The sequence below is a fragment of the Caretta caretta genome, chromosome 23 (assembly GCF_965140235.1).
Source record: "Caretta caretta isolate rCarCar2 chromosome 23, rCarCar1.hap1, whole genome shotgun sequence".
Taxonomy (NCBI): Eukaryota; Metazoa; Chordata; order Testudines; family Cheloniidae; genus Caretta; species Caretta caretta.
In genome coordinates this window covers 13,436,814-13,455,406 of record NC_134228.1, presented here as the reverse complement: position 1 = coordinate 13,455,406, position 18,593 = coordinate 13,436,814, and the positions used below count along the sequence as shown (strand labels likewise).

Sequence of the window (18,593 nt, the reverse complement as noted above, 5' to 3'; positions counted from 1 at the left end):
CCCAACACTCCCTGACCACACCCCCAACAGCTCCTAGTCCCACCCACCCATGTCTACCCTCCGCCCCCTGCCCTCCCCACTCCCTCCAGCATTTCTTCCCCCCCACCCCAGCTGAGCTGGGCTCTGGGGGGCAGAACCCCGCTCCTGGCTGAGGCCCTGGACCAGACACAGAAAGGGGGGGCAGGGGTTGGGTTGGGGTTGTGCTTATGCTGGAAGTGGGGATGGGGGTTAAAATCTAATCTGTGTGGGGAAGGGCCCCTGTTCCCATGCCTGGCCCCCCAGGGGAGCAGAAGGGGAAGACAAGGGCAGGCTGTGGAGGGGCTAACCTGTGGGGGAGGGGGAGCCGGGAAGCAGAGGGGCAGCCCCCCCGGAGCAGAATGGGGGGGCTAACTGAGGGGGGCCGGAAGCCCAGTGGGGGGCTGGCATGAGAAGTGGGGGCCAGTGCGGGGCAGGGTTAGTGCTTTCCAGAGTCACTTCTCCGAACGATTCGCTTTTAATTCTGTCGCCCTGCTGCAGATTTCAGTGCAAAAATGGGGGGGGGACCGTCCCGGGGGGCTCACAGCAGCCTCCCTGGGGGAGGGGGGCTCAGCCATCTCGCCATGAGCATCCTGTGATGGGGGGACTGTGCCGCCCCGTCCTATGCTGCCCCCCCCATGGGAAAGGGCTCTCCTTGGGCGGGCCGGGCTCCAGGAGGGGGGGCTCCCTCCAGCCCCCCCAATCAGCAGCTTCCCCAGGCGCCCTCCGTGAGCTTTATCTGGGGAGGAGAGAGAGATGGACAAGGGGGGGGGTCATCACTCAGTCCCATTGCCCCCCAATTCCCAAATCGGAGACCCCCCCGCAACCCAGGGCCCACCTCCCCAGCCGGGGGGGTGGGTTGAGCTAGGCCAAGTTAACACCCCGCCATGCACAGGATTTGATGAGGTCACAGGCTGAGCCCTCCCCCCAGATCCTGAGGGGGATCCCCCCAACTGAGGCCCTCCCTCCAAACAGCCCCCCACTGAGCTGACCCTCCAACCTGGCTGAGCGCTCCTTGGGGGGGGAGGGGGGTCAGGGCTCACCTGGCTGCCGGCTGCTGCTGCCTCTGGGGGGAGCCGTTCTCTGCCTTCGGGGCGTCTGCAGCCCCCGGAAGCCGCTGGTTGACATCAGAGGTAGATAGGGGGGCCCCTTCCGTGCTGGGTGGGGGCGGGGAGAAGACAGCTGGTTGAGGGGTGGGACCAGGGCTGGCTCCTCCCCACCACACAAACCCCACGCCCAAGTGACCTCCCTCCCAGGGCAGTTACCTGGGTGAGGGGCAGGGCCAAGGCTGGCTCCTCCCCCGCCCCACAAGCTCCACCCCCAGCCCAGGGTTCAGCCCTGTCCGAGGGAGCCCTTCCCCCCCACCCACAGGTGCTGGTACCCCGCGCTGGCCCCTCCCTCTTGCTCCCGGCCTTACTTTGGCCTGGCTGCAGCGGGGCCGGGCGGGCGAGCCGATTGGCCATTCAGCGCCGGCTCGCTGCTCTCGCAGGGCGATCCCGCTCGGGGGGGCTCCGGGGGGGCTGCTGGAGAGTGGGGGTGTTAGGGGACCACCAACGCGGACGTTCTTTCCCGCCCATCGCCCCCACAGGTCAACCCCATAGGCCCAACCCCCGCCCTGATCCACAGGCCCAGCCACCCCCCTCCCTCCCCCAGCTCAGACCCATGGGCCCAGCAACCCTCCCCACACTTAGCTCGGACCCACGGACCCAACCATCCGCCCCCCACAGCCCAGATCCCCTCCCCACAATCCAGGTCAAATCCATGGGCCCAGCAACCCTCCCCCTGCTTAGCTCAGCCCCTTGGGCCCAACCACCCCCCGCCCAGCCCCAGCCCAGACCTACGGGGCCAAGATCCATCCCCCTGCCCGCCCCAGAGGAAGACCTGGGGGTCAGTGCTGGGGGGGGGGGGGCAGGTTGCCACAGTGACACTCACCTCCCACCGAAGATACATTGCTACGTGTCGGTTCCTGAGGGTGGGGTCCCTGGGCAGAGCCTGACGGGGCCTCTGACAGGCTGCGGAAATACGCCCCCAACTGGGTCAGACCCACGGGCCCATCGACCCCGGCCTCCCGCCCCCTCCCCGGTCCAGACCCACAGGCCCTTCGACCCCGACCTTCCCACACGGGCCCGTTGACCCCGGCCTCCTGCCCCCTCCCCAGCCCAGAGCCACGGGCCCACCGACCCTGGCATCCCGTCTTCCACAGCAGCTCGTGCCAGCCCGGCCCCGAGAGGCCAATGAAGATAAGCCCGCCCTGCAGGGGGTGGAGGGAGTTGGGTCCCACCTGGTTTGCACTGAGGGGGTGTCTGTAAACAGGGCCCAGCTCCCTTCCGTGGGGGGGCGGGAGGCGTCCAAGCCGGGCCTGTCCCACGCGGCCACTCCGGTGTCCACCCCGGCGCTGTCGGGGGGCAGAGCGGGGGGCTCTGCAGGCAGTGGGTCAGGGCTGGCACCTGAGAAGGGAGAGAAGAGGGCGGGGTCAGGGCCGGGCAGCGGCCCGTTGCTCCCATTCCCTGGTGCCAGCGGGCGACACCCGGGCACTCACCAGGTGCCGTGGCTCAGGCTGGCCACCACCAGACAGCTGGGAAGTGAGGCCTTGATTTGCATATTTAATGAATATGCACCATCGAGTTTACATACATTACCTAGACCCCACAGACACCCCCAGGGCCAGCCTCTGCCCCCATCCTCTGGCTCCGGGGGTCCCCCCGTCCTGTTGGATTCACCCCGTTCTCCACTGGGGTCTTACCCTCAGCCTCGCCGCCGCCACCTCCACCCTCCACGCCCCCGCCAGCGTCTTCCTCCTCGCCCTCCTCCTCCGAGTCCCGGCTCCCCTCGCTGTCTGTGCTGCCGCAGCTCCTGGTGCGGGGAGAGAATGGGCCCGGATCAGCCCCCCGGGCCCCTCTGCCCCGGTATCCCGCCTCCTCCCTGCCCCCGGATCAGCCCCCCGGGCCCTCTGCCCCGGTATCCCGCCTCCTCCCTGCCCCCGGATCAGCCCCCCGGGCCCCTCTGCCCCGGTATCCCGCCTCCTCCCTGCCCCCGGATCAGCCCCCTGGGCCCCTCTGCCCCGGTATCCCGCCTCCTCTGCCCCCCGGATCAGCCCCCCGGGCCCCTCTGCCCCGGTATCCCGCCTCCTCTGCCCCCCGGGCCCCTCTGCCCCGGTATCCCGCCTCCTCTGCCCCCCGGATCAGCCCCTCGGGCCCCTCTGCCCCGGTATCCCGCCTCCTCTGCCCCCCGGGCCCCTCTGCCCCGGTATCCCGCCTCCTCTGCCCCCCAGATCAGCCCCTCGGGCCCCTCTGCCCCGGTATCCCGCCTCCTCCCTGCCCCCAGATCAGCCCCCCGGGCCCCTCTGCCCCGGTATCCCGCCTCCTCTGCCCCCCGGATCAGCCCCTCGGGCCCCTCTGCCCCGGTATCCCGCCTCCTCTGCCCCCCGGATCAGCCCCCCGGGCCCCTCTGCCCCGGTATTCCATCCCCCGGGATCAGATCCACAGGCTCATCTGCCCCGGTATCCCATCCCCCGGGATCAGATCCACAGGCTCATCTGCCCCGGTATCCCGTCCCCTCTCCACCTCCTGGATCACACCCACAGGCCCATCTATCCCCTATTCCACCCCCCAGATCAGAGCCACAGGCCCATCTACCCTGGTATGCCGTCCCCTCCCTGCCCCCGGACCAGATCCATGAGCTCATCCACGGTATTTATGCCAGAGCCTGGGAGAGAACCCAGGAGTCCTGGCTCCCAGCCCCCACCCCGCTCCAACCACTAGCCCCCACTCCACTCCGAGCCAGGGAGAGAACCCAGGCATCCTGACTGCCCACAAGAACAGGAGGCCCTGTGCCCGCCCCCTGGAGTCGCTCGGGGCCAGTACCTAGGCCCTGCGGGCTGCGCCCCCCCCCCGGAGTAGCCCAGGTCCTTCTCCTGCCAGGCGTCCTCCCCGTCCGAGTCGTCGTCGTCGAACTGCTGGATCCGCTCCTTGTAGCAGACTTCGAACAGGTTGGAGTTGGGCTGGGGGGAGGGGGCAGAGAGTCAGGGCGCCGGCTGGGGGGGGACAGACGAGTTGGGGGACAAGGGGGTGGCCGGAGGGGGGTCGGGCAAGAGGCAGGCCAGGGAACATTCATGCTCTTGTCACCGGTGCTCAGCAAGATGATGCCAGCTGGGAACGGGGGGGGGGGGGGGGGGGTGGCAGTGCAGGAGTGAGGGAAGGGCATGGGGCACAGCAGGGATGTGGGGGGTGATGGGGGGCTGGGAAAGGTGGTGAGGGGGGCAGGGCACTCACACTGTCGTCATCGGCACTCAGGGAGAAGCTCAGGCTGCCCGTCCTGTCGAAGGGGGCGCTGGAACGGAGAACACAGCGTGACAGGGGGCTGAGCCAGCATCAAACGGGGGGCGCTGCTGGCCACCCCCCACCACATGCATTGGGAAGAGACCAGCAGCTGAGCCCCCCTGCTCTGACTACTAGATCCCCCCCTCCCCTCCCAGAGCTGGGAGAAAACCCAGGAGTCCTGGCTCCCAGCCCCCCTGCTCTAACCACTAGACCCCACTCCCCTCTCAAAAGTGGGGACAGAACCCAAGAATCCTGGCACCCAGCCCCCTCCCTGCTTTCACTACTGGACCCCACTCCCTTTCCAGAGCCGGGAGAGAACCCAGGAGTCCTGCTTTGGGCAGGCCTCCCCGACTAGGATAACGCCCCCACCCCAGTGGCCCGTGCTGCCAGACCTCGATCCCCCCCCTAGGGGGCACTGTGCTAGGAGAGGGGGTGCCACCTGGGGGGGGGGGGGAGGGCGGGAGAGCAGTTGGGACCCCAAGGGCTGCTGGGACAGTTAACCCCGCGGAGCCTGGAGCTGTGCCCAGCTGAGTCCCCAATTGCTTGATTTCCTGAAAGGGGCGGGTCCAGGGGGGTTAAAGGTCGTTCTCCTCTCGCCCCCCCCCACTCCCAGGAATGGGGATGGGGAGGGGTCCGGCTGCTGTCGTGTGCCCCCGCCGGCGGGCCTGGGGGGAGGGGGGGCACCAGGGGTCGTTACCTCTTGAGCTGGCGGAAGTGGGCGCTGGACGCAGTGGAGAGAAAAAGAGAAGCAGAGACATGAAGCCAAGAGGGGCTTGGGGCGGGGGACTCGTGGGGGGCTGGCGTGCCCCACTCCAAGGGGCTCTGCTCAACAGGCAGGGCGTGCTTCTGCCAGCACCCCAGCCCCCACGTGGGGGGGAAGGCTGATGCGATGCTGCCCCACTGCTCTACGTGGGGGTCCCCGGGGAGGCAGGAAGCCAAGGAGGGGGGTTATGGGGTGTCAGCCCCCCTCCACATGGGGGTCCCCAGGGAGGCAGGGGTTAGCGAGTAGTAAACTTGATGGGGTAAATGTGTGCGAATCTGGGTTAGACACACACAGTCAGCGTCCCCCCGGAAAGCACCGGGGTTCGTTTGTGCAGAACCCCAAGTTAGTGTGAATGAGCCGGGGTAGGGTCACCCCAAAAGGTGCGGCTGAGCGAGTCCCAGGCACCGACAGGAGTCATGGCACAGCTGGGGAGGGGACCCAGGCGTCCTGGCTCCCAGCCCACAGCAGAGAAGGTGGATCTGGTGCCATGTAGTGGCCCTGTTCCCCAGTGCACCCCCACAGCGGGTCTGTCCGCCCAGGTGTCCTGGGGGGCTGGCCCCAGAGTGTGGGGCAGCGGGGGCTGATGGGCGGGAGTGGGGGGTGTTCCCAGGCAGACACACACTTGACACTCTCCTCCTGCTCCCCGAATTCCTCGTCGTTGAAGCCGAAGTGGTCGATGAAGGCCGAGGTCACCTGCTGCATCTGGTAATCCACGAAGGCCTGGAGAGGAGGGACAGACACAGCCAGAAGCTGGGAGGGCATCGGGCACAGGGGGGCTGGGTAGCCGGGGACCCCTTGCCCGGCGCTGGGATGCGGCTGGCTCTGGGGGGGGGCAAACCCAACCTGCTGCAGCACGGCCTCCTGGGGGAAGTTGAACTCCTTCAGGTCGTTCTCCTCGTCGTCGCTGGACGAGTGCAGATTGTGCATGTTCACCTGCAGGGGGCGATGGGGCTCGTTAGGGTCACGGTACGGGGGGGCGGGGCCGAGTCCCGTCCCTCCCTCCGACACCTCCCAGCTGAGTGGGGGGCAGCACCGGCTGGGTGGGTCCCTCAGAACATGGGACAGAGCCACAGGACATTGCTCGGGCGTTAGCTGGCGGAACTCCCTGCTACAAGACGGGGCTGAGACTCGAGTAAAGACGGGCTCGCGGCTTCCACAGTGCTTGGCACAGGGCAGGAAACCAGTGGGCACATGGGGCTGGTATCGGCACTGACAGCTGGACAGACATGGGGGTAGCCCTGGGGGGGATCAGCCTGTGGGGCTGGGGCTGGGGCGGTGTGTGAAGCGCAGGAAACTCACCAGATCCACCACGTTTTTCTTGTTGGTCTCTGCCAGGGGCCCCGAGACGAACTTCTCCCACCGCTCCTGCTCCTCCTCCGGCAGCTCTGCCAGGGCAGGGGCAGCGGAGTGAGATGGTGCCCCCCATGGGCGGCAGCCCCCTGCCACAGCTCCACACCACTGCCCCGGGGGCAGGGAAGAGCCACAGAGCTGGGTGCCCCAGCCACCCCCAATGGGCCCTGGGGGGGGGCAGGAACACCCACAGCGCAGGGCACCCCGGCCCTGATCCACCCCCTATGGGCCCCGAGGGGGCAGGAATACCCACAGCGCAGGGCACCCCGGCCCCGATCCACCCCCTATGGGCCCCGGGGGGGCAGGAATACCTACAGCGCAGGGCACCCCGGCCCCGATCCACCCCTTATGGGTCCGGGAGTGGGGGGGGCAGGAACACCCCAGGCACAGGGCGCCCCGCCAACCGCCTACTAAGGGTCACCACAGGCCGGGCAGCGAGCTGGGAGCCAAGGGGCTGGTTCTGTGCCCCCCGCTGGCCCAGCGCCCCCCCTGCACCCACCTTTCAGCAGCTGCCCCACGAGGGCGACGTGAGGACCCTTCTCGGAGCTCTGGACGAGGGCGTTGGCGATGCGCGTCAGGTGGCCCATGTACCCCCTCCGCCGGCCGCCAGCTGCCCTGCAACGGGACCCGAGGGCCGGGCGTCACCGCAGCGCCCACCCCGCCGGCAGGGCTGAGCCCAGGGCGGCGCTGGGCTGCGGGGCGGGGGGCTCAGCCAGGGGCAGCTCTCCCCTGTAGTCAGCACCGGACACTAGGGGGCGCTCTCACAGCATCCACCCCAGCACAGGGCTCAGAAGAGCTGGGCTCCCCCCCTCCCCCCCCCAGCTCTGGGAGGGTTGTCGGGTCTGGTGGTTGGGGGGGGCTGGGCTCCCCTCGTAGTGGGGTGTCTCGCTCTTTACCCCCCCCACCACTTACTGGGTCTGCTCGTTCTCCTCCCAGGCCGACAGGATTCGTTGCACCAAGTGGCATTTCTGCAGCAGCTGCAGGGGCGGGAGAGAAGGGGGCAGCGGGTCACGGCCGGGCGGGGCAGAGACGGGACCCACCACTGACTAAGGGGGAGCAGGAGGCAGCGTTGGTTACTGGTTTGCGGGGGAGCCAGGACTCCTGGGTTCTCTACGGGGCTCTGGGAGGGAAATCTAGTCCAGTGGGTTAGACGGGGAGGGGGCTGGGAGCCAGGATTCCTGGGTTCGATCCCCGGCTCTGGGAGGGGAGTGGGGTCCAGTGGGTTAGACGGGGAGGGGGCTGGGAGCCAGGACTCCTGGGTTCGATCCCCGGCTCTGGGGGGAGGAGTGGGGTCCAGTGGGTTAGACGGGGAGGGGGCTGGGAGCCAGGACTCCTGGGTTCTCTCCCTGGGGCCAATCATAACCCCAGAGGAAGGAGGTGACTGCAGATCCTGCCCACACTGGGCTGCCCGCCCCCTGCCCAGGAGCTTCAAGGGTCCCCCCCCACTCACATGCTTGACGACGGGGCTGTCTGGCGGGGGCTGCGAGTCCTCGGGGGGGGCGCCGGCCCGCAGCAGGGTGCTCAGACACGCCTCCAGCTGGGCATGCAGGAAATTGTTGTAGGTGTATTTGAAATACAGGTCCTGGGCGAGAGAGAGACGCAGCTCAGGACTGCGCTTGCAGGGGACACCGGGCACCAGCCTGGCTATGGCGCCCAGCTGCCGGGGGCTGGGTACACGGGGACCCCTCGCCCGGTGCTGGGACGTGGCCCCTCTGGGGTGGGGTGAGAGGGCTGGGTATACGGGAATCCTGCCCGGCACTGAGATGGGCCCCTCTGGGGTGGGGGCTGGTGGTACAGCTGGCCGCTTTGGGACGGGAAGTGAAACGATCTCCTTCCCAGATCCAGGACTGGCGCTGGACTCCGGGGGTTTCCGTCCTGGCCTCGTCTTCTAACCAACGGGCAGAAATCAAAGCAAACTTGCCCCCTCAGAAACCTCCTGCCCTCACTCAGCACGACCCATTCCCGTCGCCAGACAAGCCGAGCACTGACCAGGCTAAATGGGCCCCTGCCTCTGACCCGGGGCGGGAGGGAGGGGGCAGGACACCCGGGCAGCTGGGCCCCTGGCTCTGACCCGGGGGGCAGGAGGCAGGACACCCGGGCAGCTGGGCCCCTGGCTCTGACCCGGGGGCAGGAGGCAGGACACCCGGGCAGCTGGGCCCCTGGCTCTGACCCGGGGGCAGGAGGCAGGGCACCCGGGCAGCTGGGCCCCTGGCTCTGACCCGGGGGCAGGAGGCAGGGCACCCGGGCAGCTGGGCCCCTGGCTCTGACCCGGGGGCAGGAGGCAGGGCACCCGGGCAGCTGGGCCCCTGGCTCTGACCCGGGGGCAGGAGGCAGGGCACCCGGGCAGCTGGGCCCCTGGCTCTGACCCGGGGGCAGGAGGCAGGGCACCCGGGCAGCTGGGCCCCTGGCTCTGACCCGGGGGCGGGAGGCAGGGCACCCGGGCAGCTGGGCCCCTGGCTCTGACCCGGGGGCAGGAGGCAGGGCACCCGGGCAGCTGGGCCCCTGGCTCTGACCCGGGGGCGGGAGGGAGCGGGCCATCCCCCCCCCTGCACATGGGCCCCTGGCTCTGACTTCACACAAAAGCTGACCCCAGGATTGGTCCTTGTTGGCCCCGCCCCCTCGTCACCATCCCATTGGCTGAGCCCTGCCCCGCCCCCAGCACTCACCAGCATGGTGTCCAGGGCACCCAAAGCCAGCAGCTCCTCCTGCAGCCCGGCGTCCCCGGCCCCCAGCGCGCTGCCCAGAAGCTTCACCACCTGCAGCCGCGTGTTCCCCAGCGGCGGGTCCAGCAGCCCCCACGACATCTGCAGGGCCGGCCGCTGTGGGGAGCAGGGGTTAGCACAGGCGAGAGAACCCAGGCGTCCGGGCAGCCCCCCCAGACCTAACGCCCCTCCCAGCGCCAGGGATGGAACCCAGGAGTCCTGGCTCCCGGCCCACCCTGCTCTAACCACGAGCCCCCACTCCCCTCCCAGCGCCAGGGATGGAACCCAGGAGTCCTGGCTCCCGGCCCACCCTGCTCTAACCATTAGCCCCCACTCCCCTCCCAGCGCCAGGGATGGAACCCAGGAGTCCTGGCTCCCAGCCCACCCTGCTCCAACCATTAGCCCCCACTCCCCTCCCAGCGCCAGGGATGGAACCCAGGAGTCCTGGCTCCCGGCCCACCCTGCTCTAACCACGAGCCCCCACTCCCCTCCCAGCGCCAGGGATGGAACCCAGGAGTCCTGGCTCCCGGCCCACCCTGCTCTAACCATTAGCCCCCACTCCCCTCCCAGCGCCAGGGATGGAACCCAGGAGTCCTGGCTCCCAGCCCACCCTGCTCCAACCATTAGCCCCCACTCCCCTCCCAGCGCCAGGGATGGAACCCAGGAGTCCTGGCTCCCGGCCCACCCTGCTCTAACCACGAGCCCCCACTCCCCTCCCAGCGCCAGGGATGGAACCCAGGAGTCCTGGCTCCCGGCCCACCCTGCTCTAACCATTAGCCCCCACTCCCCTCCCAGCGCCAGGGATGGAACCCAGGAGTCCTGGCTCCCAGCCCACCCTGCTCCAACCATTAGCCCCCACTCCCCTCCCTGCGCCAGGGATGGAACCCAGGAGTCCTGGCTCCCGGCCCACCCTGCTCTAACCACGAGCCCCCACTCCCCTCCCTGCGCCAGGGATGGAACCCAGGAGTCCGGGGGCCCATTACCTTCGGGGGTTCGATCAGCAGCTGGTGGAAGTCCCGGAGGTAACCTCTGAGGGCCAGCAGGGTGCTGGGGCTGGCCTGGCAGGCGCTACCGTCCGAGCCCAGAGGCCCCAGCTCCAGCTGCCCTTCCAGAGGGCAGTAAAAGCTGCCCATCCCCCCGGCCTCGGACCTGCAGGGGCAGAGGAAAGGATGAGCAGGGGTGGGGTGGCCGGCTGGCCCCGCCCCCTCCCGCCAGCTCCACCCCCTCACCTGGCTCGCCGTGGCTCCAGCAGCGTCAGCAGCACCTGGATCCCGCTGACGATGACGGACTCGTCCCGCTCGTCCGCCAGCATGTTCCCCAGCAGCTGCTCCACCGTCTCCTGCCTTCGGGGGGGGCCCAAACACCCCACCCCCACCCCTGTCAGAGGGGCCAGCCGAGGGGGGCCCCAAACACCCCATCCCCCGGGGACCCAGCCCTGCCCCCCACCCCAGAGGGGCCGTGTCTCAGCACCGGGTGAGGGTCCTTGGCTCGTGGTCCGGGAGCTTCAGGCTTCTGCTTCACCATCGTTAACTTGGGTTGATACTGGGAGGGCCAGGACGCCACCCTCCAACCAAGGGGGCCCTGGGCTGCCCCCTTCCCCAGCCCTGCCGGTGCCCCTCCCACCCGACCCGCAGCCCCTTGCTAGCCCAGCCCTGGGCTGCCCCCTTCCCCAGCCCTGCCGGTGCCCCTCCCTCCCGACCCGCAGCCCCCTGCTAGCCCAGCCCTGGGCTGCCCCCTTCCCCAGCCCTGCCGGTGCCCCTCCCACCCGACCCGCAGCCCCTTGCTAGCCCAGCCCTGCCGGTGTCCCTCCCTCCCGACCTGCAGCCCCCTGCTAGCCCAGCCCTGGGCTGCCCCCGTCCCGCAGCCCTGCTGGTGCCCCTCCCACCCGACCCGCATCCCCCTGCTAGCCCAGCCCTGGGCTCCCCCCTCCCGACCCACAGCCCTGCACTCACTTCTCCAGCGTGGCCAGCAGCTGGTCGGGTTCGGGGCTGTCCTGGATCTGCACCATCTGCTCCCGGCTCAGGCGGATGATGTCACACAGGGACTGGGAGGCGTTGGAATGTTGCTGGGGTGGGGGGAAAGAGACCCCGTTACCGGGGCAATGGGAAAGGCGGGGCCAAGTACTGGGAGGCGGGGCCAGTCCCTCTGCCCACGCCCCACCGGAGCTGCCGGCTTAGAGGTACAGACCCCCATTGCCAGTAGGGGCTGGAGGCAGCGGGAGCCAGGACTCCTGGGTTCTCTCCCCAGGTCTGGGAGGGGAGTGAGGTCTAGTGGTTAGAGCGGGGGGGGGCTAGGAGCTCCCCGCCTGTAGCTGTCCCCCCCCATGCCCCTCCCCCACCAGGTGGGGGCCACGCTGCTCACATTGTCATCTTTCGAAGGGTGAATCATCTCGATCAACCTCTGCACGATCTTCTCCTCGTTCAGCCACTGTGAAGGGAACAGCACAACTCGGTGCCCCTCACTTCTGACCCGCAGCCCCCTCCCAGCCCAGCCCCGGGCTCCCCCACAGCTCTGCCAGTGCCCCCCCCACGGGGGTTTCCCTCTGGCTCAGCCTGGCTGGAAGCTGTGACTTTCTTCCTGCCGGGGGGGGGGGGGGGCAGCAGGCAAGGCTGGCCACTGGGGGAGGGGACGGCCCCTAGGGAGCTTTGACCAATGGAGTGCCCTGCTGAACCTGAGGTAGCCCTGGAGTTGCCAATGAGATGCGGGCAAAGGGGCAGGGGCGAGCGTGGGGCTGGGCCCAGGGTAGCAAATGAGATGGGGGGGGGGGCGCGCGGCAGGCAAGAAGGGGCGGGGCTGTGGGTGCCCAGGGGCGGGGCCAGCAGGCAAGGGGCAGGGCCAGCAGGAAACCCCTCCCTCACGTTGAAGACGTCCTGGCGGAGCGCTGGCTGCTCCACGCAGGTTAGGAGGCGCAGCAGCAGGTCCATGATGGCCGAGGTGCCGATGTGCCGCAGCAGCAGGCTGACGAAATCGTCCTTCTTGCGCAGGAAGGCCACAATCTGCAAGGGACCGGTCCAGCCCCATTAGCCTGGGGAACTCCCCACCACTGTGGCCAGGCATCCAGCTTTGGGGCCTGAGCTGCCTCCTGCTCAGGGTGATGAGGAGGGAACAGGCTCCCAAGCTCCGCAGCCGGGACGCCAGGCTAGATGGGCAGACGTGCCGCAGCGATGCCCTGGCCTGGAGGACATCTGGGGGGGCCCAGATGAGCCCGTCCCCCACCTGCAAGCAGCAGCGAGTGTCTCACTCATGAGGGGCAGCAACGGCCAATAGCCCTGGGCCCAACTAGCCTGGTCTCCTGCCTGTGCCAGCTGCTTTGGGAGGTAGGGTGCTAGGGAGAGGGGCCACCCCCTCCACAGCTCAAAGGTGGCCAGCTGCTGCCAGGCTATTGGTGGTATTGTGGTAACACCCCCCCCCCACCACCCCTACCCGCTGGCTGGGATTGGGGGCCCATCGTGCCAGGCGCTGCACATAGGTGGAGCGAGAGCCAGTCCAGACCCCAAGAGCTGGCAGGCGGAAGGGAAACTGAGGCAGGGGGAGGCTGGGCCTGGCCACCCGGCGCACCTGGTCTGTCTTGCGGTTGATGAGGATGCCCATGACCTTGCTGAAGAAGCTGGCCAGCAGCGGGTTGAGGACCCCGTGTCCCTGCAGGAAGCCGTAGAGACGCCGCAGCAGGCCCTCATCCTCGCCCAGCGCATCCGTGATGGGGCTCACGTCCGATGTCAGGATCTCGCACGACACACTGGGGTACCTGCGGCGGGGCACATGAGCACCAGCCAGCTGTGGGGGAGCTGGTGCCCCATACTCCCAACCCACAGCCCCTGCTAGCCCAGCCCTGGGCACCCCGCAGCCCTGTGGTGCCCGACTCCCGACCTGCAGCCCCTGCTAGCCCAGCCCTTCCCCCCCAGCCCTGCTGGTGTAGTAGTAAGATTTTATGTTAGCATTTTTATATAATTTAGAATGAAGAAAAGTGAGGTAATAATGTAGCATGTATTAAACATATTGGTGTGTGATATGATCATATCCTGCTAACCACCCTTTCTGAATAGCAGAAAGGAACGGGCCTAATGGGCCATTTGGTAAAGATGCATCATCCGAAGTCAGTGTCTGGGCTGATTTCAAGGCAGTAACAGACCTTTAAGGGTGATGACTTTGTCGCATTTTAAAATTAGTAAAAAAAAGCCGTGATTGTTTTCTTTAGCACTGCAATTTAACGTTCCTGTTCAAAATGTTCTGTGTAAATTAATTCCGTTTTCTGCGTAAATAAAAAACGTGTACGTTAAAAAAGAAGAGTAAAAGCCATCGCTAAACCAAATGGTCTAGGAAGGAACCGAAAACAGACGCAAGGACACCAAGAGGCTGCAACACGCCCCTATTAAAATATCAAAAAAGGGCAAATTAACAACTCTAAAAATAAAACAGGCACCTATGAATGGAGACAAAATAGCTGTGATCAAAACCAGTATAAAATAACTCCCTAAAAAACTTAATAAAAAATAAAAAATAAATTTAAGAAAACAAGCTCTCATCAACCAATTGATTACAGCGTAACAGTGCAAAACTCATTGGTCCCAATAAAAATAAAAATAAAAATCACTATATAAACAAGGGGCCTTGCCATGAAACTTTGGGTTTGTCCTGCCAAGACTTCCCCGGATCATCGTGTCCTGAACGACAGAACCCGGCTCCTCCCTACCCATGATCAACCTAGCCACTAGATTGATCCGACTCTGGACTGGTAACTATAACGTCGACTGGCGGGACGGTGTGTGTGTTCACGGTGTGATTGAATGCATGTGCTAATTGTTAGATCTTCAATAAACGCGGGGTATTGCCTTTTCCCCTGAAAAAGATCCCGTGTGCTTCTTATAAGCATAACACTGGTGCCCCTCACTCCCGACCCGCAGCCCCCTACTAGCCCAGGCCTGGGCTCCCCCAACCCCAGCTCTGCCGGCGCCCCTCACTCCCGATCCGCAGGCCCTCACTTGTACCGCAGCTGCTCGTCCAGCTCGGCGGGGGGCTCCTCGGTCACGCAGGTCACCAGCGCCTCCATGTGCTGTGGCTGCACCAGGAAGTCCAGCAGCCGGCGGTTCACCACCTTGCACTCCTGCAGCACATCGTCCTCGTCCAACAGCTCCCGCAGCGTCAGGTCGGCGCGTTCCAGCAGCGTCTCGATGTGCGAGCTGGAGTGCAGGTCGAACTTCCAGAACATGGCGCCCTGCGGGGCGGGGATGGAAAGCGGGGGTCAGCGGCCACAGATCCCAGCACGGGCGGTGGGTGAACCTCGGGGAGGCTAGCCCCCAGCCCGGACCACCCCTTCTGCCCGAGGCCCCTCCCCTCCGAGCCCAGAGTTCGCCCCCCCAGAATTCAGCGCCATGTGGGTCAGTCACAGACCCCGCCCTAGAAATCCGGACAGGTGAGGTTGGGGCAACAGGAGAGATCAGGAACCACCCCCCACACACACACATCAACAAGGGCCCCACCTGGCCAGATGCTTCATAGATACACCCCACCTGGAACTCGATCGGGGCTAGATCAGAGCCAGTGCCCCCTAGAGAGGAAAGGCCCCATGTCCCATTCCCCAGCTCCCTGAGCCAGCCAGTGCCCGTCCTGGGGCCGGATGGAAGCCAGCCCCCACCAGAACCCAGATCTCTCCTGTTTCCTAGAGGGATGCTCTAGCTGGTCAATATCCCTTCCCTGGTCAGCCCTGGGCCAGCAGGGGAGACCGGCTCTGCCCCACATTGGCTGGGGGTAGGGAGCGGCTCATAAACAGGAATGGGGGAGCAACTCTCAGAGCGTGGCACGTGGGAGGGAGCAACGGATGAGGGCCCGTCCATCACATGCCCTGCGGGCCCCCCGCTCACCTTGCTGTTTGTGTTAGAACATCTATAGGCCCAGACTGAGACCGGGGCCCCGTTGTGCCGGGCGCTGCACAGACCCCTCCCCCCCCACTGAGATCGGGGCCCCGTCGTGCCAGGCGCTGCACAGACCCCTCCCCCCCCCCGAGATTGGGGCCCCGTTGCGCCGGGCGCTGCACAGACCCCCCTCCCCGACTGAGATCAGGGCCCCGTCGCGCCGGGCGCTGCACAGACCCCTCCCCCCCCACTGAGATCGGGGCCCCGTCGTGCCAGGCGCTGCACAGACCCCTCCCCCCCCACTGAGATTGGGGCCCCGTCGCGCCGGGCGCTGCACAGACCCCTCCCCCCCCACTGAGATCGGGGCCCCGTCGCGCCGGGCGCTGCACAGAGAAGGCTCAGCCCTGGGCCCTAATCTATACAGATGAAGGCAGGGTCCCCCCCGTTTCCCACACGGAGCGTGGACTCAGCAGCAGCCCCGGAGCCGGCGCTCGCACCCAGCTCTCCCACGCTACTGGGCCAGCCTCCCTCCCGGGTGAGGCTTCCAGCCATCGCCGCAAGGCTAACGAACAGGCTCCGGCCCCCCTCCCGCCCACACAGCCCCCGTTCGCAGCCCTACCCCTGCGGCAGCCAGCTTCCTTCCAGAGCCCGGCCAGGCCCCGCGCCCTGACGGGCAGGGGAAGCACCAGGCCGGCAGACACAGCTGCGGAGGCCTGGGTCCTTCCCGGGGCGGCCGGCTTTGGGCGCCACTAGAGGAACGGAAGCGGCAGGAAATGGGTTTGCAGAGAGGGTTGAGAGGCAGCGCTGGGAGAGCAGAGCAGAGCGCGCAAGGGGCGGGGGCCACAGCCCAGAACCCCAACCTGGCGCCTCCAGCCCCCCGCTGGCTTGGGGGCGATGCCCCGCACTGCCCCTTAGCCTCAGAGCCCTTGCCCGTGCACACTGGAACCTGCCTGCGGCTGTCTCCGGGCAGCACCTGGTGCAACAGGGCCCTGATCTCAGCGGGGCAGGAACCCTCTCTCGCTGGGTCTGGGCAGCGCCCGGCACGACGGGGCCCTGATCTCAGAGGGGCAGGGACCCTCTCTCTCTGGGTGTGGGCAGCACCCGGCACGACGGGGCCCTGGTCTCAGCGGGGCAGGGACCCTCTCTCGCTGGGTCTGGGCAGCGCCCGGCACGACGGGGCCCTGATCTCAGCGGGGCAGGGACCCTCTCTCGCTGGGTCTGGGCAGCGCCCGGCATGACGGGGCCCTGATCTCAGCGGGGCAGGGACCCTCTCTCGCTGGGTCTGGGCAGCGCCCGGCACGACGGGGCCCTGATCTCAGCGGGGCAGGGACCCTCTCTCGCTGGGTCTGGGCAGTGCCCGGCACGACGGGGCCCTGATCTCAGCGGAACAGGGACCCTCTCTCGCTGGGCCTCTCTGGTGCAGGCTCATGAGCTTCCCACCCCCACCCCCTGCCCTTCAGAACGGCCCCAGGAGCACATGGGAGAGTCCAAAGATGAAACTGAGGCACTGCACCCCTCCCCCTCCAAGGTGAAATTTGAACTTGGGGCTTTTCGGCCCAGCACTGAGCCAGCAGCGAACAGCAAAGGCCGAACATTCGCTATCTTAGAATGATGCCCGCCTGACACGGAGCCACAGAAACCCGGGGGGGGGTGGGGGGAGTCCCTCCAGATTGACCCCACCTGGCCACCAGCAGGTCTCAGCTCCTAGCAAGAGGATTTAGCTGCTGAGCCCTTTGGGCTGGGGACCGTGCTACTCTGCCTAGCACCTAGCGCATCAGAGCCCGGGCACTGGTGAATGAGACATGATTAATGAGGAGGGCCCTGACTGGAACGAAAGAGACCCCCTAAGAGGGCCCTGTGCCCCATGCCCCACCCCTCTGAGCCAGCCAGTCCCTGCCCTGGGGCTGGATGGGAGCTAGCGCCCCCTAGACGGGACAGGCCCCGTGCCCCATTCCCTGCCCACCTGCAGTCCTGTAACCCTTTCCCCGACACACCGGTTAGGATTTCTGTCACCCAGGTGCCAGAAACGCCCCCAAGCTGCTACCGACGCTGTTGATGCCAGCCACGGCAGGGAGATAGAGCGCTCCGCCGGGCCATGGCACGCTGCCACCCAGCCACCGCGGTGCATGGGGCTTTCAACCCTCCTGCCGCCAGGTCAGCCCGACGCCGGGAGCTGCGCACGCCGTCGCCTGCCCCAGAGGCCGCCCGCTGTGGGGACAAGGCCTCTAGGACATCCACACCCCAGGCTCACGCCACCACCGCCCCAATTCCTGTCCCTCCCCCGCTGTAACCACTAGTCCCCACGCCCCTCCCAGAGCCAGGAAGGGGACCCAGGAGTCCTGGCTCCCAAGACGGCAACCAGAGGAAGCAGAGCAGCCCCAGCGCCCAGGCGCCGCCCCCCCCCCGCCCCAAGTGGCGCACACAGAACCGGGGCACAGGCTCCGTCTCCCTCCAACGCAGGGGCAGGTTTCTTTAGCCCCCCACGGCCCCTTGGCCGTGATGCGAGGGGAGGGTGAGATTTGGGGGCGGGGGAGGTGGGGCAGAGAGCACATCTGTGCAGCGCCGAGCGCGGGGCGGGAAGCTGGGCTGAGACCCCCCCACAGACTGACCGGCGCAGGCAGCCGGACAGAGCCCCCGAGGCAGGGTCCCCGGGGGGTGCAGGGGTCTCTACAGGGCCATGGGGGTGCCCCTGCTCGGAGAGGCGTCGACAGGGAGTCTTGGGGGGGCTCCCTCAGCCCAGCTCAGGGGTCTGTGGGGGGCCCAGCCATGCCCAAGTGAGTCTATGGGGGGCCCCGGTGGGGGGGGTTAATTGGGGGGGGCCCGGCCCAGGGGATTCCGGGCCCCAGGTGTGGGGGGGTCCAATGGGGGGGGCCCGGCCCAGGGGATTCCGGGCCCCAGGTGGGGAGGGGTCCAATGGGGGGGGCCCGGCCCAGGGGATTCCGGGCCCCAGGTGGGGAGGTCAATGGGGGGGGCCCGGCCCAGGGGATTCCGGGCCCCAGGTGTGGGGGGGTCCAATGGGGGGGGCCCGGCCCAGGGGATTCCGGGCCCCAGGTGGGGAGGTCAATGGGGGGGGCCCGGCCCAGGGGATTCCGGGCCCCAGGTGTGGGGGGGTCCAATGGGGGGGGCCCGGCCCAGGGGATTCCGGGCCCCAGGTGGGGAGGTCAATGGGGGGGGCCCGGCCCAGGGGATTCCGGGCCCCAGGTGTGGGGGGGTCCAATGGGGCGGAGCCCCGGCCCAGGGTCCCAGCGTTCCCCACGGGGCTGAGAGGCCAATATGGCGGCCACCGAGAGACGCAGCTCACCGGGCCCCCCCTGGGTCTCCTGGCACCGCCGCGATCCCACAATGCCCCGCGCCCGGAACCAGCCTGCGGCCGCTCTGCCGCCCCGTCTCACTGCCAGGCTCCCGTCTCCGGGGCAACGCGCATGCGCCGAGCGGACCCTTCCTTCCGCCTCTCCGGGAGCCCGCACATGCGCACACTTGGCACGAAGGCTTCCGGGGGGCCGCGCCCGCGAGAATTCGGGGCCCCGCCTCCCACTGGATGCGCATGCCCAGAACCTTCCCGCGCCTGTTTCCCAGCTTAGATACGCATGCGTCA

General features: G+C 67.6%; 1 protein-coding gene across 5 annotated transcripts; it reads right to left on the bottom strand.

The window, feature by feature from the left end:
- Window positions 1-474: 474 nt before the first annotated feature.
- Window positions 475-18,482, bottom strand: PPP6R1 (protein phosphatase 6 regulatory subunit 1). Of its 5 annotated transcripts, none has more exons than XM_048832456.2 (24): window positions 18,300-18,482; window positions 14,135-14,361; window positions 12,708-12,894; window positions 12,008-12,145; window positions 11,511-11,576; window positions 11,102-11,214; window positions 10,379-10,492; window positions 10,133-10,298; window positions 9,114-9,266; window positions 7,898-8,029; window positions 7,360-7,424; window positions 6,947-7,062; window positions 6,397-6,482; window positions 5,941-6,030; window positions 5,720-5,817; window positions 5,032-5,055; window positions 4,287-4,344; window positions 3,879-4,015; window positions 2,759-2,868; window positions 2,297-2,462; window positions 1,948-2,027; window positions 1,433-1,538; window positions 1,059-1,172; window positions 475-754 (listed from the first exon to the last, which is right to left on the bottom strand). In XM_048832456.2, exons 2-24 carry the CDS (start codon window positions 14,353-14,355, stop codon window positions 751-753), a joined length of 2,544 nt encoding a protein of 847 aa, XP_048688413.1. In that variant the 5' UTR covers window positions 14,356-14,361; window positions 18,300-18,482; the 3' UTR covers window positions 475-750. The 5 variants fall into 5 exon arrangements, with proteins under 5 accessions (XP_048688413.1, XP_048688412.1, XP_048688410.1 ...); XM_048832455.2 differs by having other exon boundaries at window positions 1,433-1,535; window positions 14,129-14,361; window positions 18,300-18,481; XM_048832453.2 differs by having other exon boundaries at window positions 14,129-14,361; window positions 18,300-18,480.
- Window positions 18,483-18,593: the final 111 nt, after the last annotated feature.

Coding starts and splice junctions, on each gene's coding strand:
- PPP6R1 (XM_048832453.2), bottom strand. CDS start 14,355: ATGTTCTGGAAGTTCGACCTGCACTCCAGCTCGCACATCGAGACGCTG. Junction 9,267..10,132: donor TGCTGATCGAACCCCCGAAG/GTAATGGGCCCC, acceptor TGCTCCCCACAG/CGGCCGGCCCTGCAGATGTC. Junction 1,539..1,947: donor CAATGTATCTTCGGTGGGAG/GTGAGTGTCACT, acceptor CCCACTCTCCAG/CAGCCCCCCCGGAGCCCCCC.